Here is a 25,850-nt window from a genome sequence, read left to right as displayed (position 1 = left end):
CAGAGAAGTCATGCTAAGGTAATACAGTTTGAGCAGATGTTAATAGAGGCATACTTTGAGTTACTACTTAAACATGCCTTTGGAAGGTTACTTTTTCATATAAGAAATGTTTCCTTTGCCGTTCAAAACACGATCATTACAAATTCCCTAATGGAAAGCCTTTTTTTATTTTTTATTTTTTTAAGTTTATTTATTTATTTTGAGAGAGAGAGGGAGAGAGCAGGGAGGGGCAGAGAGAGAGGGAGACAGACTCTCAAGCAGGCTCTGCACTGAGAGCACAGAGCCCAATGTGGGGCTCAGACTCATAATCCTTGAGATCATGACCTGAGCGAAATCAAGAGTTGGACGCTCAACCGACTGAGCCACGTAGGTACCCCTAACGGAAAACCTTTTCAATTCATTTTAGTATTTTTATAACTAGTAACCTCCATGGGGTAATTTAAAATACATATATATTCTTGGGGCGCCTGGGTGGTTCAGTCGGTTAAGCATCTGACTCTTGATTTCAGCTCAGGATATAGTCTGATGGTTCATGAGATTGAGCCCTGTGTCAGGCTCTGCACTGAAGGCACGGAACCTGCTGGGGATTCTCCCTCCTTCTCTCTCTGCCCCTTCCCAGCTTGTATGCTCTCTCTCTCAAAGTAAACAAATAAACTTTAAAATAAAATAACGTTATTTAATATTATTTATCAGTAGCTTTGGTTTGCAAACTAATTGGGTAATAATTCCCTGAGATGAAACACTTGGTTTTCCTGTTTTATTCTTTCTGATGTAGCATGAAACTATTAATATAGTTTCTTTTTATATATTCTATTTTTATTGGTTTATAATTTACAAGTAGAATTCCTTCATTATTTTCCTCCTGGCTACACTAAAGATAAGATTTGAGAAATTGCATTGAATCAGTCAGTATTTCAAAAGAAGATTCTCTTTACACTGTATTCTGAAGTGATTTTTTAAAATCTGAATTCCTAGTTTTGTCCCTATATTTCTTTTTAAAAGCTTTTTTTTCCATTGTTTTTTAAGAGAGTCATTAACCGTCATTAAGTAAATAAATTACTTCTACTCGCTCTAGAGCTTGCAATTTGGCATTGCCTTTGGAAAAAGCAACATGATTGCAAGTTAGTGCCTGCAGTTTGCAGCATTTGCTGTTACGACTTTGTGGTTCATTTCTGAATCTATGATTATTTTCCCTCTCTCCATGACGTCTTAGCACATTTGGCATGGCATTTATGTGACTTCTTGTTCTAGCAAGGGGTAGGGTCTCTTTGAGATGCCACTGCCCCACCATGACATCTCCGAATGAGTTTCTTGTCTGCTGCATATCCTGTATTTGTCAGACTATCCTGATTGTATCCCAGTCAGTGACTGGCAAACAGATGTTAATTTGGTTTAATTTAACAGATGTTAAATACATTTATGCTATTCATCGCTTGTTTGAAATTCATATAAAATTTTAACTTTCTTGGGGCGCCTGTGTGGCTCAGTTGGTTGGGCATCTAACTTTGGCTCAGGTCATGATCTCCTGGTTTGTGAGTTTGAGCCCCACATTGGGCTCTGCACGGACAGTGTGGACCCTGCTTGGGATTTTCTTTCTTTCCCTTTTTCTGCCTCTCTCCTGCTTGTTTTCTCTGTCTCTCAAAATAAATAAACTTTAAAAAACTTTTTTTGGCTTTCTTAAATTTTTTTTTTAATGTTTATTTATTTTTGAGACAGAGACAGAGCATGAATGGGGGGAGGGTCAAAGAGAGAGGGAGACACAGAAGCGGAAGCGGAAGCGGGCTCTAGGCTCTGAGCCGTCAGCACAGAGCCTGACACGGGGCTCGAACTCATGGAGTGTGAGATCACGACCTGAGCTGAAGTCGGAAGCTCAACCGACTGAGCCACCCAGGCGCCCCTTGGCTTTCTTTACAAAACACCTAATGAGGATATTTTATGTGTAAATCTTTATTTAACAACTATGGAATATTTGAAATGAAGAAATGGCCCTTGCCTTCCCCTACTACAGCGAGATAAGAGTCCAAACAAAAAATATTGTTATTAATTCTATTAGGCAGTCATCATTTTACAAATTAGACTTCATTACTTTATTCTCTTTTGGAATTTATAAGAAGTGTAATCAGTCAGCTGAAGTTTTTTTGGCTTAGCAAATCACTCTTTATAAAGTAAAATGATACTGGCAACAAGATCATACAGAAGAGTCAGTCTTCTTGAAAATATACTCGCAGAACTCAACTTAAATTGTGAGAATGCATTTACATATAGAGGAGTAATATCCCAGTAATAATTGTTTACTTATTTACAACTATTTCACAAAAGACTTCTATTGGCAATGGGAATAAATCTTAATGTCAGGGGCAACATTGTTTACTACAGTGTCTAGAATATAGAAGGCATTCAATAAATATTTATAGAATGAAATGATTCCTTGAAACTTAAAAGTATATTTATTTTAAAATAGTCTTGTGTAACTCAGGGTTTCTCTCTCTAAATTAGTAGATGTTGTCTCAAAATCTGACACCTCAACTACGACTGAGGCTTCGCTGTGTTATTAATTAATTTTATTTGGATTTTTTTCCTGTACCACTAGTTCCTTCTAATAGACATTTTTGTTTGCTAGCTTGCTTTGGAGAATCTGTATTCTTTCAAGACCTCTAATGTAGAATTTAAGTTGGCTTAGTTAGACTTAGTAAGTAGTCCATGCATGGCACAGCTGGGAGGAAGGTGGTGTGGATGTGGCTTAGTGGGGACTGTCTTCACTGACTTTTCCAGATACCTGCGTATATGTGCATACACAGACGTACACAACCACACAAGAACTATATGCATACATTCAGCTGTGTTTTAATGAAGATGCTGCCATACTGTTTTTTTTAATCAAATGTATTTTTTTAAGTTTATTTAATTTTGAGAGAGTGTGTGTGCATGTGCATGTGAGTGGGGGAGGGGTAGAGAGAGAGGGAAAGAGAGCATCCCAAGCAGGCTCCATGGTGTCAGCACAGAGTAGAATGGGAAGCTCAATCCCACGAACTGGGAGATCATGACCTGAGCTGAAATTGAAAGTTGGCTGCTCAAATGACTGAGCCACCCAGGTGACCCTGCCATACTATTTATATTGTTCTGCATATTGATTTGTAGTTTATTTTTTATTGGTGTATATAGGACTCTCAAATTGAGAGTTACAAAGTAAAGGCCAATATAATTCCTGAAATCCTCTTATTCAATATTATTGTGAATTGGTTAGCCCCTGGGTGGAAGGAGATGGAAAAAAAGATGTTAATTAGAGTAATGGAAATAAGTACCTACTTTCTGGTGTTTGGATATGAAATCTGTGTTTCAGCTGCTTTTCTCACCCGTTCAGGCTAAATATTCCTGGAAACTGCAATTGATGCCTAGATATACAGAGTATATAATTTTTCATAATTTGCTAGTACTTTTCTTTAAAGTAATGTCTAAATTGATAGTGTAAAAATCCAAGGTCATTTCCTCCTTTGAGCAAGCTGAATGTTGAGGAAATTTTGTTAATAGAATTACACAGAGAAATTTTCTGGTTCTATCACTACTTACATCAAAATGTTCTTTCATGTTTAGTAAAATGAGTTACTCACTTGTGAAGATACGGTCAAAGTATCACAGCCTAAATAGCTGCATGTGTTTGTGGTTTCATAGGAAATCAGTTGCCAACACACAGACTTGCTGAGCCTCAACCCAGCTTCTGTCAGTGCTGGCTGCCTGGCCAGCCTGCAGCAGCCCGTGGGCATCCGCCTCCTTGAAGAGGCCCTGCTCCAGCTGCTACCACCAGAGCCACCTGCCAAGCGGTTTCAGGGGAGGACTCACCTCTCACCTGATGTCGTCAGATGGATGGAACTTGCTAAGTAAGCTTTTTGATCCACTGTTGGGAGAACAGTGAATTTGGCTAAAGTAATACACAAAAATCGTTTCATTTTGGCAGAAAATGAGCAAATAAAGTTGATCGTAACACTTCTGTGAAATTTTTTGAAAAATCTCTGGCTAAGTACCATTCCATGAGTTAAGAATAGTTGTCACAACAAGGAATGTCTTGCTCCAGGAAAGATTAATTAATTAAACATACACAGTCCTTTTAAAAGGACTCAGGGTGTTAACTACCAAGTTTAGTTTCCTGAAAAGTGTGGCCGTTATTTAGTTTTGTATGTTTTTACTGCTTTACTTAAACGGAATTGAGAATAATTTATTTTCAGCAGGACTCAAACTCTTATAGACAATTTAATCCAATTACTTTATTTAGGAAAAACAAGTTCCATTTTGTCATTCTATGCCATTTTGCATTATGTGTGTTTTTTTCCTTACTTGTGGTTTCATTATAAAAAAGCCAGTGTCTAATTCTGAGAAGGATGTTAGATTAGGTTAAAATTAAATTTGAACTTATATTTTTTAGTGCTGATTTTTAGATCTTCAGGTTCTAGGAAAAAAGAGAATAAAAGTAAACGTGAGGAATCCTTGTACTATTCATATCTTAACTGAGCATTATGTGTGAACAAGACATTAGGTCAGGTGCTAAGAAGAATTAAACATATCTCCCAGACTCACAAAAGTAGCCAACCAGTAGGAAATATATGTACTTTCCTGTATAACTAACCATAACATGAAATGGGAGGTGGTGAGATCTCTGAGAGGCAAGACAGAGGGCAGTTCAGAGGGTGCGTCTTGGCTAACACTGCTTCTGTCTAAGGAGCTGTTGTTATCCTGTGGTTCCAGATGTGTAGGTGAACAGTCAGTAACAGTTTGTATATTTAATATTTTCAGAGAATGAGAAACTCGTGTGTATTTTCTGGGTAAATGAAGCACACAACTTTTAGAGCCTAAACTTTAAACACTGTTTTCTAACTTTATTTAATACTTCTTCATAGTTTACATATAATATTTTACATTCCTTTCAAACAGAGTAGTGAGAACATAATTTTGCCTGTTGATGATTTGGGTCATCATTTTGACCATGTTATAGTGCGTATCATCCTGGGACCATGGGGCCAGTGCAAGGTGGATGTGAGACTGATCTCTTTTCCAGCTACTGAAAAATGTTTGTAATTCTCATCTCCTCTTGAGCTCTTGGACTGTGAGCTGTTGCCCTACCTCCCATCTCCCCACCTCTGCCTCTGACTTGTTACCCATAAGCCTCTATGAGCAGGGCAAAGAGAGGGCCATGTCTACTAGATTTTTATCTAAATTTGGAATTCTTAGGCTCTGAGAGAGCCCGTGGGGCTTTTTTGATGTAATAAGTACATGAGATTTCATACCTGCGAAAGGACCAAACTGCAGGAAAGCCAAGGAGGAAGCAGTCCTCACTGGCTGGCCAGGTGACTGCAGCATCAGGAAGAGATAACATTTGTGTTGAAACTTAAAAGAGGGGGAAAAAAGTTGTAGGGGAAGGGAACAAACTTATTAAAAATTTACTTGAGAATGTCTTAACAGAGCAAGTTTGGTTGAAGGGGTAAAGTAGATTTTTGTTAATGTGAAGAGAAGAATGGGTGCTCAAGCATATAGTAAGGCTGTAAGAAAATTACTTGTCAGTAGAATCAAGATGGCCCATAGAATGTGGATTAAAACATGGCTTTATTAGAACCAGGATTAATTTTTACTCACTCTGGACTCTTGGCTACGTTCCAAATTTTAGGTCTAGACAGGATTTCAAATAGGTCACCCACTGGTATGTGCATTATTACTGTAATGGATTAACACAGGATGGTCTTATTTAATGATACAATTTATCCATTGTAAACTTACAATATTTTCAGATTTCACTTTAAATGCACTTTAGAATAATCTCTGCTTCCTGTATGACTAAAGTAGTAAAACCTAATGGTAACTTCATAGGGTGTAAGATTTTATATTTATAGAACAAAAATAACATATATCCTTTTTGGCTAAGATAATGTCACATCTGGATTTAATATCATTTCATTAGAATAAAAACTTTAAAAATATTGACGTAGTCATTGATTTGGACTTTCTTTTTGGCTTGTTTTTAGACTGTATAGATCAATTGGAGAATATGACGTCCTCCGTGGTATTTTTAGTAGTGAGATAGGAACAAAGCAAATCACTCAGAATGCGGTATTAGCAGAGGCAAGAAGCGATTACTCTGAAGCTGCTAAACAGTATAATGAGGTAAAACTGATCACTAGCAAATATGCCAGTTGTTTAAGCACTTTTGTTTTCTGATTGGAAAAACTGTTACCTTTAGAATTTAGAGTTTTGTAATGTTTCAACTTTATTCCTTGGTTTTTACACAAAAATTAGTAGCAGAGAATAGTTTCATAATAACAAAATGTGAAATAACTATTGCTTTATCTTTTACTCTTTTTAAGAAAACATCATTGAATAAAGGAGAAAGCATTTCATACCAAATGCTGTAAAACTGTTAACATGTTATTTCAGTATCTGCTGTTATTATATAATTTCTCTTAGGGTAAATTGTTTTCCTACAGTAAGTAGAAACTTTATAAAGAGATAGGTAAAAATTGGTTTGGAGATGACTAAGTTCAGCTTTGTACAGTTTGTATTTTGAGTTGCCAGTGGCTACCTAGGTATAGATATCTACTAAGCAGTTTAAATTCAGAGTCCATGACCTATGAGATTCTTTTTTTTTTTTCTTTTTTTAAATTTTTTTTTTTTAACGTTTATTTATTTTTGAGACAGAGAGAGACACAGCATGAACGGGGGAGGGTCAGAGAGAGGGAGACACAGAATCCGAAACAGGCTCCAGGCTCTGAGCTGTCAGCACAGAGCCCGACGTGGGGCTCGAACTCACGGACCGCGAGATCATGACCTGAGCCGAAGTCAGCCGCCTAACTGACTGAGCCACCCAGGCGCCCCATGACTTATGAGATTCTTGAATGAGCAGTCCAGATTGTAAAGTCCTTTGCAATTTTCTGTAAATGTCCTATTTTCTAATTTTCAATCTAAGAGCTCTTTAAGTAGTAAATAATCCACAGTATTGATTCAGATCAAATTTTGGGTCATTCAGAATCTTCAGTTTATTAATTGGCTTCATTGGTAAGTTTCTCAGAGAAATCGTTTCCTCTTGGTTTTTACGTTGATTTGTTCCTGAGAGATTTCTTTTGGTTTTTTTTCTTCCATTTAGTGTTACTCTGTTTTCTCTTTTCTCTCCCCTTGTCATAAATCTGAAAATTATTGTCCTTAGCATGAATAGTTTACTACCTATAATACAAATGTTTTCATTTATATTCCTTCCAACTTTTAAAATAAATGTATGAACTTTTCTTCATGAGGCTCTCAATAAACAAGAATGGGTAGATGGTGAGCCTACTGAAGCTGAGAAGGATTTTTGGGAACTTGCATCCCTTGACTGTTACAACCAGCTTGCTGAGTGGAAATCATTGGCATACTGTTCTATAGTCAGCGTTGACAATGAAAACCCTCCAGATCTAAATAAAATGTGGAGTGAACCATTTTATCAGGTGAGTAGAATTACATTTGAAGTCACTGAGATAAATATTATAGATAGCTGTTTTCTAATTAATGAAATTGTTTAAAACTTTTCAAAAACAAGGTAGTAGTTATAAAGCATAGAACATTTGTATAACCTGACTCCCCCCAACAACTCCATAGTATTGTCAAATCTCTTTAGCCATTCTTTTTATCTCTTTTTTAGCCACTTTTGGCCACTCCTTTCCAAGTATATGGGATGCATTTAAAATAAACATTAATATCCATAGTATAACTACATGGAAGAATATTCCTTGGTGTCTCTGCCCTGAGACACAGGATACACATGGGGTAGCCCTTACCCCTGGGGTGACATGGTTCCCCTCTCATGGGATCACCCCAACTCTTGGAGGGAAATGACTCACCTGGTCCCCACAAAGCAACTGTCTTGGCTGTGCTTGTAGATTCCTCACTTGTGTGTAACATCCAAAGATCTTTCAGCTAAAAGTAGCTCCCATTTTCCATAGAACATGTTTCTGTGTATTTTGTGGTTACAAAAATCAATAATTTTAAGTGAATGTGTCCTAAGAATTGTAGTTTTAGGTTTGAAACATCAAACATTGTCACTTTGGATCTAAATCTGGACCTACAAAATTATACCAATGGATATTGTAGTACTAAAATACTCATATTGGTTTTCTGAAGTTAAAGTAGTCTTCTCTTCTTTAGGAGACCTATCTACCTTACATGATCCGCAGCAAGCTGAAGTTACTGCTTCAAGGGGAGGCTGACCAGTCCCTGCTGACATTTATTGATGAGGCTGTGAACAAGGAGGTTCAGAAGGCTCTTATTGAGCTGCATTATAGTCAGGAATTGAGTCTTCTTTACATCTTACAAGACGATGTTGATAGAGCCAAATATTATATTGAAAATTGCATTCAGATTTTTATGCAGGTAATACAGATACACCCATCTGAAATGTACCATTTCTATGATACTTTTAAGTCCATAAACTCATGAACAAAAAAAATCAACACACAAAAAGTTTCTTCTAAAATCTTTTCACTTTGTCCTTTGTCTTAATGCATTTTTTAAATTTTATTTTTTATTTTTTTTAAATTTACATCTAAATTAGGTAGCATCTAGTGCAACAATGATTTCAGGAGTAGATTCCTTAAGCCCCTTACCCATTTAGCCCATCCCCCTCCCACAACCCCTCTAGTAACCCTCAGTTTGTTCTCCATTATTTATGAGTCTCTTCTGTTTTGTCCCCCTCCCTGTTATTATAGTATTTTTGTTTCCCTTCCCTTATGTGCATCTGTTTTGTCTCTTAAAGTCCTCATATGAGTGAAGTCACATGATTTTTGTCTTTCTCTGGCTAATTTCACTTAGCATAATACCCTCTAGTTCCATCCACGTAGTTGCAAATGGCTTAATGCATTTGCATTTTGTTTTTCTGTTTAAGAAGTTCTTTTTTTGTTTTTTTGTTTTTTGCTTTTCCTTGGGTTTTATTTTTTTCTTCCAAGATTTTGTTTAAATTCAAGTTACTTGACACATAGGGTTGTGCTGTTAAAGAACACTTGAGAGTAGACTTTTCATCTAGAGTGGCTGAATGGAAGTTTGGTTGCTTTGTGGAGGGTATGAACTAATCTTCCCTGATCATTTTCCACCATTATACCTTCTTTCCTTTTTGCTTTTATGAGAATCTTCTGATATTTGGTTTTAAAGTCAGTGTCTTTATAGAGCCTATTAATTAACATTTATCGTTGGCTGATATTGATCATAGAAGCATATTCATTCGTTATCGTTATTTTTAAAAATTTTTGAATTTGTTTAGTAGAGGAAGTTTATTGGCGAAGAAGGAGTTGGCTTCTGTAGTTGGCAGTTTTACTTTATAGGATGTTGTGATTTTTAAAAACTGGTGGTCAATAGAGGCAACAGTAGCCCAGTTGTATTGATTTTATTGACTTCATTGAGCCAAAATGTGATTAAAAACCTGAATTATTTAAAAAATTTTAAACTGTTAATTGCTTCTGTGAGCTAATTATTAACTATTCTGAGACACATTTTTGTAATTGATGTAAGGTAGTTGCTGTATTTCATGTTTTAGGGAACTGTATTAAAATTTAAAGTAGGAAATTGATTTATAAACAATGTTAAATATCTTTTTTCTAGAATTATTCAAGTATTGACGTTCTCTTACACAGAAGTAGACTCACCAAAGTGCAGTCTGTACAAACTATTATAGAAATTCAGGAGTTCATCAGTTTTATAAGCAAACAAGGTAATTTTTTTAGACTACCTTTTTTTCTTTTATACTTATGGAAAGGTTTTGGTATGATTATTTTGCTTAGTGAAAGTGAAACATGTACTGAATGTGTGGGTTAGAAAATACTTTGAGTTCATGCTGCAAATACATATTTTGAGGTCATTGAAATAAATGTTTAAGATGGACAAGCACTATTCTAGGCACTGGGGATGCAAAGCCAAATAAAACATATTGCCTAGCTTGAAGAAGCTTTCAGAAGAGTGGGGTAATCCCCACACGATATGACCCATACTGAGGCAGAGGGATTTCCCATGTCAAATATGTAAAACAGAATCTGCCCTGGACTGAACGGTGCAGGAGGCTCCTGGAGAAACGGCCTGAGTTGATGGTGGAGAAACAGAGGGGCTCACAGAGGACCTTTCTTATCGCAAGCCTGCAGTGTCTCAGAGGGGCTAAAAGTTCAGTGACTGGGTACCACATACCCTGGCCTGAGGGGAGGTGAAGCTCCTGGTGGCAGTGTGCAGACCCTGAAGGTCTTTCTGCTACAAACAAGTGGATTTTATCCTGGCACCTGTGAGAGGCCACCCAAAGTCAAAGGGAAAGAGTACATCTTTGCAATGGTAATATGTCTTAGTCATAAACTGGAATTTCAACTTGTGTCCTAAATAATTTAAAATAATTGTGAAAGACCCTCTCAGAGTACTGATAAAAATTGATATTTGTATATATCTGCAATTAATCATTCTCTGCTTTAAATTTGGAGAATTCTTTTTCAAGCGCATATTATTAATGACAGATCATTCATTAAATGTTTTCTACTTTCTAGGACGTATGTTAATCTTTTTTTTCTATAATGCATAGTTTTTATGACAGCCTTAAGAGAGGTAGATTCCTTGCTTTTTCATTTTATAAATAACTTACCTAAGCTAATATGTGAAAGATTCAGATTTTGAACCCAAGACTGTCTGATTTAAGCTTATGCTCTTAACCACTACTTTCCCACCAACAGAAACTAAAGCTTTAAGCATTATCAATGTGAAATTTAAATTTCCTGAGGGTTGTCATGAATCTCTTGAGTCCCGATTGCTTTGGTTATTATTATTACCATGTAACCTTGTACAGGTACCAAGGTCGGAGGCAGTATTTCGTCATTCAACACAATGATGCGTCTCCGGCTTAAGTGATGAAAATTCACAAAAATTGCATAAACTAAGACTATAATATAAGTATCCCTATGCTGATTCAGATCAGATTTTGCCAACAAGAAAATTGGCTGCAGCCCTATGAAAGCTTTTCAGGTTTCGATCCTTTATAGATTTTGGAATTGTAGATGAAAGACTGTGGATCTGTGCTAAATGCAAAAATTGTGTATGTTTATTTCCCCATTTTTACTCTGTGTCTTAAGAAATTGAGTTGTAATGACAAACTGTATTAGGTTTACTATGGTAACTTTGTATTCCTGTTGTGAAAGACAAAACAAAAATTTTTAATTTGGTCAAGAAATTTGAATTTTTTTTTTTTTTTACTAATATCAGCCCTACTTTGTAAGTTGCTTTTATCATTGAGCTGTGGATATAGCCATCTTCTAATATTTTTAGGTAATTTATCATCTCAAGCTCCCCTTAGGAGACTTCTAAAAACCTGGACGAACAGATACCCTGATGCTACAATGGATCCAATGAACATCTGGGATGACATCATCACAAATCGGTAAGATGTGATCTTTTTTTTTTTTGATATTTATTTTTGAGAGAGAGACAGAGTGCGAGTGGGGGAGGGCAGAGAGAAAGGGAGACAGAGTGTCTGACGCAGGCTCCAGGCTCTGAGCTGTCAGCACAGAGCCTGATGCGGGGCTCGAACCCACAAACCATGAGATCATGACCTGAGCCGAAGTCGAATGCTTAACCCACTGAGCCACCCAGGAGCCCCAAGATGTGATCTTTTTGAACTGAATGTGGATTTTTACGAAATTGCCAGAATGGTTTGTCTCCAAAATGGGTGTTTAGGAAAATGTGGGGTTTGAGCCTAGTGTGTATAGATCAGGCTCATCTTGCTGATTTCTCGTGTAAGTTGTTCTCATACAGCTCTCCATGTCAGCAGTGTGTCCTTTGTCCCAGCTTATCCCCTGCCAGGGAATTGCTGCCCACTGACATTGAATTCATCGTGTGCTGGGAGGTTGATTGCGAACACACTGTTGGCAGTGAGAGAAAGCAGGGGAGCAGCGGGGGCAGTGGTCCACCTGCTTCTGTCTCAGGGCCAAATGTTAGCAACTGAAATGGCAGCAAAGAAAACACTGCTTCGTGATTTGTTACTATTCTATTATAATTTGGATTTTTGACACTCGTGCCTCCTACCTCCTGACTCTTATTTCATAACTGTATGTATCACTTTACCAGATTTGAGATCATTTTCATACACTCAGCTTTTCCTTGCCCTGTGGAAACCCAGGTAATCCCTGAGGCAGATACTAACCATGTATTTCAGAGATAAGGCACCAGAATCAGAGAGGTCGTGAATTATTTTGTGCAAGTATGCACAGGAAGTGGGACTCAAGGACTGTGGCCCCGTGTGGTGTTCTTGCCATTATATCCTATTTCCTCTGCTCCTACAGGTGTTTTGTTTGGTTTTGTTTTGTTTTTACTTTTTATTTTTTGTACTTTTTTTTTTTTACTCTTTATTTTGAGGTAAGTTCTTATCTATAGAAAAGTTGAAAGAAAAGTAGAACTCCCATGAACTGCGTACCTTTTACGCAGTCCAATGTTTTCAAACATTTTTAACATGTTGCCACATTAGCTTTTTTATTTTCTCTCCCGACACATACATAATTATGTTCTGAACCATTTGAAGTTAAAGTACATATATGTGTCTCTTTATCAGTGTGCATTTCCTAAGAGAGTATTGTTTTATATAACACCAGTACAATAATAACTTCACTGTTTTCTTTTTTAGTACAGCCCCAATTTCAGTTTTGTCAGTTGTCCCATTAGTGTCCTTTAAAGCATTTTCTCCCCTTCTAAGACGATATCCAGCCCATAATCTCATATTGCATTTAATCGATATGTCTTTCTGGCCTCTTAATCTGGAACACTTTCCTAGCCATCTTTTATGATATTGACATTTTAGAGAAATGTTCCTCAGTTTGCGTTTGTATATTCTCACGGTTAGGTTCAGGTGGTGCATCCATAGTTAAAATACTACTTAAGTGAAATATTTTCGGGGTATTACATCTAGAAGCAGGATGTACATGTGCTTTTTACTGGTAATAGTAATTTTGATTGCCTGGTTAAAATATTGCCTGGTCTTTCACACGAAAAGATGCTCAATGTTAGTGATCATCAGGAAAATACAAATCAAAACTACAATGAGATCCTACCTCACACTTGTCAGAATGACCAAAGTCAACAATGCAAGAAACAACAGGGACTAGTGAGGATGTGGAGAAAGGGGAACTCTATTGCACTGTAGGTAATACACTGCAAACTGGTGCAGCCACTCTGGAAGGCAGTATGAAGGTTCCTAAAAAAGTTAAAAATAGGGGCACCTGGGTGGCTCATTGGTTGAGTGTCCAACTTCGGCTCAGGTCATAATCTCACGGTTCATGGGTTCAAGTCCCCCAGCGAGCTCTGTGCTGACAACTCAAGAGCCTGGAGCCTGTTTCATATTCTGTGTCTCCCTCACTCTCTGTCCCATCCCGCTCGTGCTGTGTCTCTCTGTCTCTCTCTCTCAAAAATAAAACATCAAAAAAATTATTTAATAAATTAATTAAATAATAAAAATAGAACTGTCCTACAACCCAGCAGTTGCACTACTAGTATTTACCAAAAGGATACAAAAATGGTGATTCGATGGGGCACATGCACCTCAGTGTTTATAGCAGCACTATCAATAATAGCCAAATTATGGAAACAGCTCAAGTATCCATCAACTGATGAATGGATAAAGAAGATGTCGTATATATATACACAATAGACTCAGCCATAATAAGAATGAAATTTGCAACAATATGGATGGAGCTAGAGGGTATTATTATGCTAAGCTAAAGAAGTCAGTCAGAGAAATACAAATACAAATGATTTCACTCATACATGAAATTTAAGAAACAAAACAAATGATCAAAGGGGAAAAAAAAGAGAGGCAAACCAAGAAACAGAATCTTAACTATTGAGAACAAACTGAATTACCAGAGGGGGTGGTGGGGGGAGCAGGGCATGGGTGAAATAGGTGATGAGGATTGAGGAGGGCACCTGGCTTGATGAGCATGGGGTGTTGTATGGAGGTGTTGAATCACTATATTGTGCACCTGACACTAACATAACACTGTATGTTAACTAACTAGAATTAAAGTACAAACTTAAAATACATACATACGTACATACATACATAATAAAAAATGCGAACTCAGAAAAAATATTATCTGGTGTTCAGTGTATAATGCCTGTTTTTGTTTTAAGCCTGTTTTTTTTTTTCTTTGCAACTAATAAAAAGGGTGGGAGAAGCTTTGAAACATGCATGTATCCTGCTTCTCCTAAGACTTAGCCCTCTGTGTTTTGTATCTGTGGATGACTTTTAGCCCAAACCAGTCTTAACAATGATAGTTGCAAGGTGATGATTTTCTAACTCCAGCCCTTGTTCCATATTTATCAGAATACATCTTAGTGTAAGGAAAAGCCTTCCCTTCTCCATCTATTTGTTTATTCATTTACTTGAATTTTAGCTATCAATACAGAATCATGGATTCCAGTTTTATTTAATGGAATGTAATCTGTTGCTATTCTTATTTATTTCATGTTCAAATTGTCTCAGATTTGCCCAGCAGGAGCCCCTTCAAACAGACAGTACAGGCACATCTTGCAAAATTATTCTGCATTTTTTCTAGCAATGTTATAGTCTTATATATAACATATATATATATATGTTATATATAAGACTATGTATATATAGTCTTAGTTCTTACATTAGGTCTATGATCTAAAGGAAGATAATATTTGTAGATGGTATGATGTGGGGGTACATATTCTGATGGCTTTTTTGTATGGCTGTCTGGTTGTTCAGTCCCATTTGTTCAAAAGTCTTTTCATAATTGAATTGCCTCGGCACCTTTTTTGAAAATCAATGACCATATATGTGTGGGTCTGGTTTTGAATGCTCTGTGCTATTCCTTATTTATATATACCTATATATTTTTTTCATATATCAAACTGTCCTCATTACTGTTGCTTTAAAATAGTCTTGAATCAGATAGGGTGTGTACTCCAATTTTTTCTTTATGAAAATTGCTTTGTCTATTTTAGGTTCTTTGTATTTATATGTACATTTTTAGAATCTGCTTGTCAATTTTATTTATTTTGAGAGAGAACAAAAGCGAGCATGCGCAGTAGAGGAACAGAGACGGGGAGAGACAGGATCCAAAGCAAGCTCCATGCTGTCAGCGCAGAGCTCAGTGCAGGGCTCAAACTCCTGAACCATGAGATCATGACCTGAGCCGAAATCAAGAGTCAGACACTTAACCTACTGAGCCACTCAGGTGCCCCTCTGCTTGTCCATTGCTGCCAAAAACAAAAACTCAGAGTTTGGGATTTTGTTTTCACTATAGAGCAAGTTTGGGAGTTGCCATCTGGACAGTGTAGAGTTCTCTAATATGTATATAGTTCTTCCATTTATCTAGGTTTATTTATTTAGGTTTCTTTTCTCTCTCTTTTTCTTTTCTTTCTTTTTTTTTTTTTTTAGTGCCCATCATGAATTTAAAAGTGTACTTTTAAATTCCCTTTATCTGTTTCACTCATGCCCCCACCTGCCTCCCCTTTGGCAACCACCAGTTTGTTCTCTGTATTTAAGAGTCTGTTTTTGGTCTGGTTTTTCCTTTGTTCATTTGTTTTGTTCCTTAAATTCCACATATGAGTAAAATCATATGGTATTTGTCTTTCTCTGTTTATTTCACTTAGCATTATACTCTCTAGGTCCATCCCTTTTGTTGCAAATGGCAAGATCTCATTCTTTTTTATGGCTGAATAATATTCATTCCATTGTGTGTGTATGTGTGTGCGTGTGCACACACACACACACACACACACACACACACAAACAAACACCACATCTTTATCCATTCATCTATCAGTGGACACTTGGGTTGCTTCCATAGCTTGGCTATTATAAATAATGCTACAATAAACATAGAGGTGCATATATCTTTTCAAATTAGTGTTTTCATTTTCTTCAGATACATACCCAGTAGTGAAGTTGCTGGATCACATGGAAGCTGTATTTTTAATTTTTTGAGGAACCTCCATACTGTTTTCCACAGTGACTGCACCAATTTACATTCCCACCAACAATACATGAGGGTTTCTTTTTCTCCACATTATCACCAATGCTTGTTATTTCTTGTCTTTTTTATTTTAGCCATTCTAACAGGTATAAGGTAATATCTCATTGTGTGTGTGTTTTTTTTAATGTTTACTTTTGAGAGAGAGAGAGAGAGAGAGAGAGAGAGAGAGAGAGAGAGAGAAAGCGTGAGCAGGGGAGGCACAGAGAGAGGGAGACACGGAATCCAAAGCAGGCTCCAGGCTCCAAGCTGTCAGCCCAGAGCCTGACGCGGAGCTCAAACTCATGAGCTGTGAGATCATGACCTGACCCGAAGTCAGATGCTTAACTGAGTGAGCCACTCAGGTACCCCTCTCGTGGTTTTGATTTGCATTTCCCTGATGATGAGTGATATTGAGCATCTTTTCATATGTTGGCCATCTGTGTGTCTTCTTTGGAAAAATGTCTATTCAGGTCCTACTCCCATTTTAAAAATCAGATCATTTGCTGTTTTGGTGTTGAATTGTATAAGCTCTTATATATTTTGAGTATTAACTCCTTATTGGATATATCATTTGCAAACATATTCTCCCATTCAGTAGGCTGCCTCTTAGTTTTATTGATTGTTTCCTTTGCTATGCGAAACCTTTTTATTTTGGTGTAGTTCCAGCAGTTTATTTTTTCTTTTGTTTCCCTTGCCAGAGGAGACATATCTAGAAAAATGTTTCTGTGGCTGTTGTAGGAGATATTACTGCCTATGTTTTCTTCTGGGAGTTTTATGGTTTCAGGTTTCACGTTTAGGTCTTTAATCGATTTTTGTGTATGGTATTAGAAAGTGGTCCAGTTTCATTCTTTTGATGTAGCTGACCAGTTTTCTCAGCACCATTTGTTGAAGAGACTGTCTTTAACCCATTGTATATTCTTGCCTCCTTTGTCATAGGCTAATTGACCATATGATAAGTGTGAGTTTATTTCTGGACTTACTGTTCTGTTCCATTGATCTGTGTGTCTGTTTTTGTGTCAGTATGATATTGCTTTGATTACTACAGCTTTGTAGTATGGCTTGAAATCTGGGATTGTGATAACTCCACCTTTGTTCTTTCTCAAGGTTTTGAATATTTGGGGTCTTTTGTGGTTCTACAACACATTTTAGTGTTATTTTCCTAGTTCTGTGAAACATGTTGGTATTTAGATAGGAATTGCATTAAATCTGTAGATTGCTTTGGGTAGTATGGGGGTTATAACAATTTTGTTTCTTCTAATCCATGAACATGGAATATCTTCCATTAGTTTGTGTCATATTCATGTTTTTTAATCAGTGTTTTACAGTTTTCCGAGTAAAGATCTTTCACTGTTTTGGTTAAGTTTATTCCTAGGTATTTTACTCCTTTTGATGCAATTGTAAACAGGATTGTTTCTGTAACTTCTCTTTCTACTACTTATTATTAGTGTATAGAAACACAACAGGTTTCTGTATATTAATTTTGTTTCCTACAGCTTTACTGAATTTTTTTAATACTGCTAAGAGGGTTTTTTTGATGGCATCTTTATGGTTTTCTATATATGTGTCATGTCTTCTGCAAATAGTGAAAGTTTTACTACTTTAATTGCAATGACTTTTTTTTTATGGATGTGTTGGGTGTCTTGTTACATTCATTCCTAGGTATTTTATGTTTTTCAGTACCCTTCCAATTATTTGCTGTTCATATTTTCTGAAAGTTTTATTTTGTTTTAGCATGCATGGGTGTTGAATTTTGTCAAATGCTTTTTCCTGCATCTGTTTGATCATGTGCCTTAGGTATGTAGTCTACAGTTTTGTTCACATCCACTGGTTACTTATTGATTCTCTGTCTGGATGATCTGTCCATTTTTGAATGTGAGACACTAAAGTCTTCAACTATTATTGTCTTGCTGTCTAATTTTTCCATTTAGTATTTGCTTTATATACTTAGATGCTTCAATGTTAGGTGCACAAATATTTATAATTATTACATCTTCTTATAGGATTGACCACTTTATCATTATATAATGACCTTTTTAACATTTTTAGCTTAAGGTGTATTTTTATTATTTATTTATTTATTTATTTATTTATTATTTATTATTTGTTTGTTTATTGCTACCATTTGCTTGAAATCTTTTTCCATGCCCTCACTCTCAGTCAGTGTTGTCTTTATTTTTTTTAATTAATTAATTAACCTTTTTTTAAACTTATATCCAAGTTAGTTACCATACAGTGGAACAATGATTTCAGGAGTAGATTCCTTAATGCCCCTTTCCCATTTACCCCTTCCTCCCTTCCATAACCCCTCTAGTAACCCTCTGTTTGTTCTCTATATTTAAGAGTCTCTTATGTTTTGTCCCCCTCCCTGTTTTTATATTGTTTTTGCTTTCCTTCCCTTATGTTCATCTGTTTTGTATCTTAAATTCCTCATATGAGTGAAGTCATATGATATTTGTCTTTCTCTCACTGAGTAATTTCGCTTAGCATAATACCCTCTAATTCCATCCACATAGTTGCAAATGGCAAGATTTTATTCTTTTTGATTGCCAAGTAACACTCCATTGTATATAGAGACCACATCTTCTTTATCCATTCATCCATCGATGGACATTTGGGCTCTTTCCATACTTTGGCTAATGTTGACAGAGCTGCTATAAACATTGGGGTGCATGTGCCCCTTTGAAACAGCATACTTGTATCCCTTGGATCAATACCTAGTAGTGCAATTGCTGGGTCATAGGGTAGTTCTATTTTTAATTTTTTGAGGAACCTTCATACTGTTTTCCAGAGTGGCTGCACCAGTCTGCATTGCCACCAGCAGCGCAGAAGAGATCCTTTTTCTCCACATCCTCGCCAACATCTGTCGTTGCTTGAGTTGTTAATGTTAGCCATTCTCAGTGTTGTCTTTAAAGCTAATGTAAATCTCTTAGTCACATATTGGATTTTTGTTTATTTTATCCATTCAGCTGTTCTGTCTTTTGATTGGAGAATTTTATCCATTTACATTTAAAGCAATTATTGATAGGTAAGGACTTATTTTTGCCATTTTGTTGTCTGGCAGTTTTGTAGATCTATTGTTCCTTGCTTCTTGCTGTCTTTTCTGATTTGATGACTGTTTGTACTGATATACTTTGACTTCTTTATCATGATCTTTTATGTACTTACTAAGGCCTTTCCTTTGTGGTTACTATGAGGCTTACATAAAATATCTTATAACACCTTAGTATAAGCTGATAACAACTTTACTGCAATAGCATTTTTAACTTTATGCTTTTACTTCCCCATGCCCCTCACATATTAGATTGCTGATGTTACAATTTATGTTTTTTTATGTTGTGTATCTAATAGCAGATTCTTGTAGTCAAGGTTATTCTTAATACATTTGTTTTTTAACTTTTAAACTAGCATTGTAAGTGAATTATGCACTGTCATTACCATATTAGAGAAACTGACTTGGGCTACATATTTACCATTAACGGTGAGCTTTGTACTAACTTCATATGTTCTCATATTAATTAGCAGTGGTTTATTGCTGCTTGAAAACTCCCTTTATCATTTCTTATAAGCAAGATCTAGTGGTGATGAACTCCCTTAACTTTTGATGGTTCAGGAAGTCTTTATTTCTCTTTTATTTCTGAAGGACAGTTTTGCCAGGTATAGTAATCTTTGGTGACAGTTTTTGTTTCTTTGCTTTTTAAATTTTTTAAAAATGTTTATTCATTTTTGAGAGAGAGAAAGAGAGAGACAGAGTGTGAGCAGGGAGGGGCAGAGAGAGGGGGAGACATAGAATTCGAAGCAGACTCCAGGCTCTGAGCTGACAGCACAGAGCCCAACTGGGGCTTGAACTCATAAACCGCAAGATCATGGCATGAGCCAAAGTCAGACACTTAACCAACTGAGCCACCCAGGTGCCCTGACATGTTTTTCTTTCACTATTTTGAATATATCATCTCATTCTCTTCTGGCCTGAAAAGTTTATTTTGAGAACTCCACCTCTAGTCTCATGGAGGTTACTTTGTATGTGATGTGCCACTTTTGTTGCTTTCAAAAGTCTTTGTCTTTGACTTTTGACAATTGAATTATAATGTGTCTTGTGTGGCTTGGTTTGGATTCAACCTGTTTAGGGTGCTTTGGGCCTCATTAATCTGGAAATCCATTTCTCTGCCCAGTTTTGAGAAGTTTTCAGCCATTATTATTATTTTTTTTATTTTTATTTATTTTTTTTTAATATATGAAATTTATTGTCAAATTGGTTTCCATACCACACCCATTGCTCATCCCAAAAGGTGCCCTCCTCAATACCCATCACCCACCCTCCCCTCCCTCCCACCCCCCATCAACCCTCAGTTTGTTCTCAGTTTTTAACAGTCTCTTATGTTTTGGCTCTCTCCCACTCTAACCTCTTTTTTTTTCCTTCCCTTCCCCCATGGGTTTCTGTTAAGTTTCTTAGGATCCACATAAGAGTGAAACCATATGGTATCTGTCTTTCTCTGTATGGCTTATTTCACTTAGCATCACGCTCTCTAGTTCCATCCACGATTATTATTTTAAATAATATTTTCTCCTAGGATTCCCGTAGTGGGTATTATTGTTTCATTTATGTTGTCCCATAGACTCTCTTCACTCATTCTGTTTTTTATTTATTTTATTTTATTTTTACTTATTTTTATTTATTTATTATTTATTCATTTATTTTTGGTCCTCTCACTGGATCATTTCACTGATTATTTCTTCTGCCCAGTTGAGTCTGCCTTTGAAGATTTCTATTGAATTCTTCAATTCAGTCATAGAATTCTTCGGTTCTAGGATTACTGGTTTTTTGTTTTGTTTTATGGTTTCTATTTTTTTGTCGTTGTTGAACTTCTTATTCATACATTTGTTTTCCTAATTTCGTTTAGTTGTCTGTGTCTGTGTTCTTCTGGTTCACTAAATTTCTATAAAAGTATTTTGAATTCTTTTCCTGATGGTTCATAGATCTCCATATCTTTATTGTCATTCATTATAGCTTTATTATTTTCCTTTTATTGTTTTCCTCTATCTGAGGATACCTTTATTTCACTTTTTTTATTTTCTGTGGATATGAAATTCTGGGTGGATCCCTCCTTCCTCCTCAGCAGTATCATTTGGCCTTCATGTTTCTGAAAAGAAAGTCATGATTAATCAAATTATTGTTCCCCTGTGTTTAATCTATCATACTTTTTGACTGGTTTCAAGATTTTTGTTCATTATCATTGGTAATCAACAGTTTGATTATGATATGTTTAGGTGTAGTTTCCTTTGAAGTTACCTATTTAAGGTTCACTGAGCTGCTCAAATCTACATTTTTGTCACTAAATGTGGAGGCTTTTTGGTTATTGTTTCTTCAGATACTTCTGCTATAATTTTTCTGTCTTTGTAGGGTGCCCATTACACATATATTATACTTTTTGACATTGTCCCACATGTCCCTGAAGCTCCATTCATTTTTTATTCAATCTTTTTTCTCTTTATTCTTCAGATTAAATCATTTCTGTTGAACTGTTTTCAAAGTCACTGTCATTTTCCTGTATTTTCTTAATTCCTCTCTAAGTCAGTGTAGTGAATCTTTCATTAAGTAGTGGATTTTTTGGTTGTAAAATTTACATTTGTCTTTTTTTCATACTTTCTACTGAGATAGCTGCCTTTTCATTATTCATGGTTTTGTTTTGCTCTCTTGGAGCATCATTAAAATAGCTGCTTGATAATTCCAGCGTATGGGTCATCTCAGAGTTGACATCTGTTGTCTGTCTTTTTCACTGACAATGGATACATTTTCCTGGTTCTTTGTATATCAACTAATTTTGGATATAGAAATTGTTAATATTATCTTGTGTATACTCTAATCCCTTTCATAATTCCCAGGAATAACTGCTTTAGCGAGCAATCAGTGCAGTTAGATTTGGACAGTGGACTCTGTCTTGCCTTCTTGATTCACATCTCAGTTGAGTACTCAAGTCTTTTCTTCACTGTCTCCAGTCAGTGTTGAACATGCATACTTCAGGAGGCAGACTGAAACTTGTATGGCTTCATATACAGAATTAGAGGATTCTCACTGCAGCCTTTGGTCTGCCTAGGCTCCCTTCTAGGTTTCTCTGGGCACAATACAGCAGGGTTCCTGTCAGAATCTTAGTCACTCAGGCTACCATAGCCCTCAGCAGCTAAGGTTATCCTCAAAGCAAAACCGGAAAAAGAAAGAGAAAACCAGAAACTCATCCAAATGGCAGCACCTTCTCCTAGCTTTGACTTCCCTGCCCATGCTGTATTTACTTTCCATGGCTTCAGGTGGTTGTATTTGGTATTTTATCTAGAGCTTTAATTATCAGCAGAAAGGTGGTCTGTAAGATGTTTACATTGCCATATAAGAGGGGGACTCTTGTTACTTGTGGAAAGATGGTTCTCTCCCTGGTTCTATCCTCCCCAGTCTGATAGAACAACATGTCATACACCACAGCACTTGTCTGCCTTTTTTAATTTGTTTCCTCTGTCGGAACTTCCTTACCTCCTCTAATACCTGAAATCGAAATCGAAAAATACCTGGCTATTTTTCAAAGCCCAGGAAAAAGTCCATCTCACTTTGTGAAAACGTATCCACCTCCCCTTTTTGCCACCTCACTCCTCCATTTCTGAGAGCCAGAGCACTTGACTCATACTAATAGTGTAACATTCATGTTTCATTCATAAATTATTTCCTCAAATGTTTATCAAGTACTTATACAACTTTTGCTTGTTTATTCTTTCAACTAAAACCAGTGAAAGCTTAAAAAGCAGTAGCAACTAGGGGAGCCTGGGTGGCTCAGTCAGTTAAGCATCCGACTCCAGCCCAGGTCATGATCTTGCAGGTCATGAGTTAGAGCCCCACATCAGGCTCTGTGCTGACAGCTCAGAGCCTGGAGCCTGCTTCAGATTCTGTGTCTCCCTCCCTCTCTCTGCCCCTCCCCCGCTTGCATTCTGTCTCTCAAAAATAAATTAAAACAATTTTTTTTAATTAAAAAAAAATTTTTTTTAAACTGTAGCAGCTCTTGGGAGGGCAGAGACCCTTGTAGATTAGGTAGGGAGCCAGGAATGCAGAAGCAGATGACTAGAAAGACCTGTACGTTGGGAATAACAATAACAACAAAACAAAAGAAAGATGTGTGGGACACGCTAGTCTCTCTGGCTACAGTGTTTCTAAGAAAATTGAAATTAGGAGTGCCTAGGTGGCTCAGTCGTTTAGACATCCAGCTCTGGCCCAGGTCACAATCTTGCAGTTCCTAAATTCAAGCCCTGTGTCGGGGCTCTGTGCTGAAAGCTCAGAGCCTGGAGACTGCTTTAGATTATTCTGTGTCTCCCTCTCTCTCTGCCCCTCCCCCACTTGTGCTCTGTCTCTCTCCCAAAAATAAATAACCATTAAGGAAAAAAAAAAAAAAGAAAATTGATATTAATCGCTAGATGAACAAAAACTTAATTGATATTGTAGCAGGATTCTCGCAGAGTCGTGACACTGAGGCTTTTCTTTCCAGAAAGCAACTTTATATCTGCCAGCACTGCTCAGTTGGGTTCCTACCCAAAGAACTGAGCCCCGAGTGCCACATAGTGTAGTTTTTTTATGTATTTTCTACTTCTTTGTCTCCCATATATGGTAACACACAAACATGCAATCTGATTAAGTGGTCTCATGTTACAAGGTCATGAGGGATGCACGCATATAACCAGGTTGCCTTGTGGTTTTTTGTTTTTATTTTTTTTTAATGTTTATTAATTTTTGAGAGAGAGAGAGACAGAGTGCGAGTGGGGGAGGAGCATAGAGAATGGGAGACACAGAATCCAAGGCAGGTTCCAAGCTCTGAGCTGCCAGCAAAGAGCCTGACACGGGGCTTGGACTCATGAACCATGAGATCGTGACCTGAGCTGAAGTCGGACGCTTAACTGACTGAACCACCCAGGCACCCCTGATTTTTGTTTTTTTCCCTTAGGGAGGGGACCCTATCACATTCCCACCTCTGATGCTTGGACCCCTCTATTATTTTGGGTCAAAGAGTATCATCTTTGTTTAGAGGTTTATATTTTCATAACATCATTACATAAGTGGCTATGTTTTTTGTTTCAATCATGGCCTCAATGAGACTGGAGACAGACCATGTAACCAGGGGAGCTAGGCAGGGTAGGATTAAGTAACCTCCCAGAATTAGGAGGATAATTTTTATGAGAGTTTTGAGTCCCCCAAAAGTTGAAAATCATCCTCCAAATAACTCCCCGGGGTTTTAACCGTTCTAGGTCTGGATGGGGACATGAGCAATCCTTTTTATTTGATTTGTGATCTTCTCTATGATTTTTTACTCATTATCTATCTGTAGGCAGTAGTTGCTCAGGCTAAACTTTCTATACTCTTCTCAGAAGCAAGCAGATAATCTAAAGCCAAGAGATTTTGATAGATAGCTTTGCGCATTTTGGTTTGCTGCTTGGCTAGTAAGTTAAGAGCTCTGGCAGTTTTATTGGGTATAATTTTTATAACAGTTACATTAGAATTTCTTAGATGGCAAACTTATGAATCAGTTAAGCATGAGGCATATTTTCCAAGAGATCTCAATATCCTTAGTTTCACTGCAACAAGTCAGAACCACAAACCTACATCTGGTAATTAGTGCTTTAGTCTCTTATCTCGCATGATATCCAGTGAATGTAATCCTAATTTATCATGCAAGCAAAAACTTTAACATTTTAGGTTACTAAAGACTTTGAAAGCTATCTTAACAATTACCTATGAAAACTATGAGACAGATAAAGTTAACCATTACTTTAAGTCATTCTTTAGCTGATAAATTGGAACAGAGATAACGAGCTTATTTGACCTTCAGCAAATCTAGGTAGAAAAAAAAATTTTTTAATTAATGTTGATAAAATTGTCTGAAACCAATAAACTTAAATTAGCGTAAACACTGAATACGTTTTACTTGGGTCCATGTAAGACAGTTTGTTCCCCATGGTTAATTTTTACCTAGAGAACTGGTGGGGAAATCTGAAATGGGTGGTCTTTGCTCCACAACTTCTATCTCTAGAGTGGGAGGAGGAGCCAATTATGTAGGCCTCACCCTAGGTGGCGCAGAAATGGGGGGGGGGGTGGTAAGGAAAGGGAGAAGAGACGAGGTGCCAGCAGAAGGAAGAGAAAGAGAATTCCCAGTTTTAAATCTTGTCAGCTCGGACAAAGGAGCAGACTCCAGGTTTCTTTTGTTCTCTTTTCCACTAGTGGAGTTAGGCAGTCCATGTCAGTTTGGAGGAGACAAGGAATTTCTCCAAAACAAAGGGAGTTTCAGCAGCTCTTTGGGAATATTCCTTAAAGTCCCTGTTCTGAGGTAGAATAACCAGAGACAGTTGGCTCTAATTATCATAGTCATTGACCCAGGAAATGAATGAGAGACAAGTCCCCACATACAGTCACACAGCAACTCCAACCCACCACCCTACATTCAGCGCCTTAAGAGTTGTGGCTTTGTTCCTCATCCCTATGGAATGATTAGGGCAACTCTGGGAGGTGGTCAGGCTCCCCTTCTGCCTCTTAGCGGAGGTCTGCCAGAACGAACCCAGGTTCTTACCAGTCTGATGGGCGGCACTCCCTGAGCTGGTTCTTAGGACTCACGGGTTCCGTTGGTGTACACGGCATCCTCGTCCTGACATACCAGGAGGGCTAGCCTCCTGTGGATCTAGCGGTCTGCTAGCCCCTGGTGAGGCTGCCTCCCCCAGCACTCTGAGGTTCGTATCCCCAGCGGCAAAGGAGGTGGAAACACACCATCTCCAAATCCCGGATGAGCCTCCAAGTAATGTCACGGGATTCTCACACAGGGAGTCGTGACACCG

At 37.2% G+C, this 25,850-nt stretch overlaps 1 protein-coding gene across 4 annotated transcripts in view; it reads left to right on the top strand.

The window, feature by feature from the left end:
• PRKDC (protein kinase, DNA-activated, catalytic subunit) overlaps positions 1 to 25,850 on the top strand; it is a 210,775-nt gene that overhangs the window by 144,289 nt on the left and 40,636 nt on the right. For all 4 annotated transcript variants that reach the window (XM_045050127.1, XM_011291282.4, XM_045050129.1 and 1 more), the window contains 6 exons: positions 3,670 to 3,875; positions 6,009 to 6,147; positions 7,272 to 7,460; positions 8,158 to 8,382; positions 9,604 to 9,712; positions 11,296 to 11,407. In XM_045050127.1, the coding sequence (XP_044906062.1) occupies positions 3,670 to 3,875; positions 6,009 to 6,147; positions 7,272 to 7,460; positions 8,158 to 8,382; positions 9,604 to 9,712; positions 11,296 to 11,407 (980 nt within the window). The remainder of the gene's footprint in view (positions 1 to 3,669; positions 3,876 to 6,008; positions 6,148 to 7,271; positions 7,461 to 8,157; positions 8,383 to 9,603; positions 9,713 to 11,295; positions 11,408 to 25,850) is intronic.

This window comes from Felis catus, chromosome F2 (assembly GCF_018350175.1).
Source record: "Felis catus isolate Fca126 chromosome F2, F.catus_Fca126_mat1.0, whole genome shotgun sequence".
NCBI lineage: Eukaryota > Metazoa > Chordata > Mammalia > Carnivora > Felidae > Felis > Felis catus.
The sequence above is the reverse complement of the archived record's forward strand: the minus strand, read 5'-3'. Positions and strand labels throughout refer to the sequence as shown.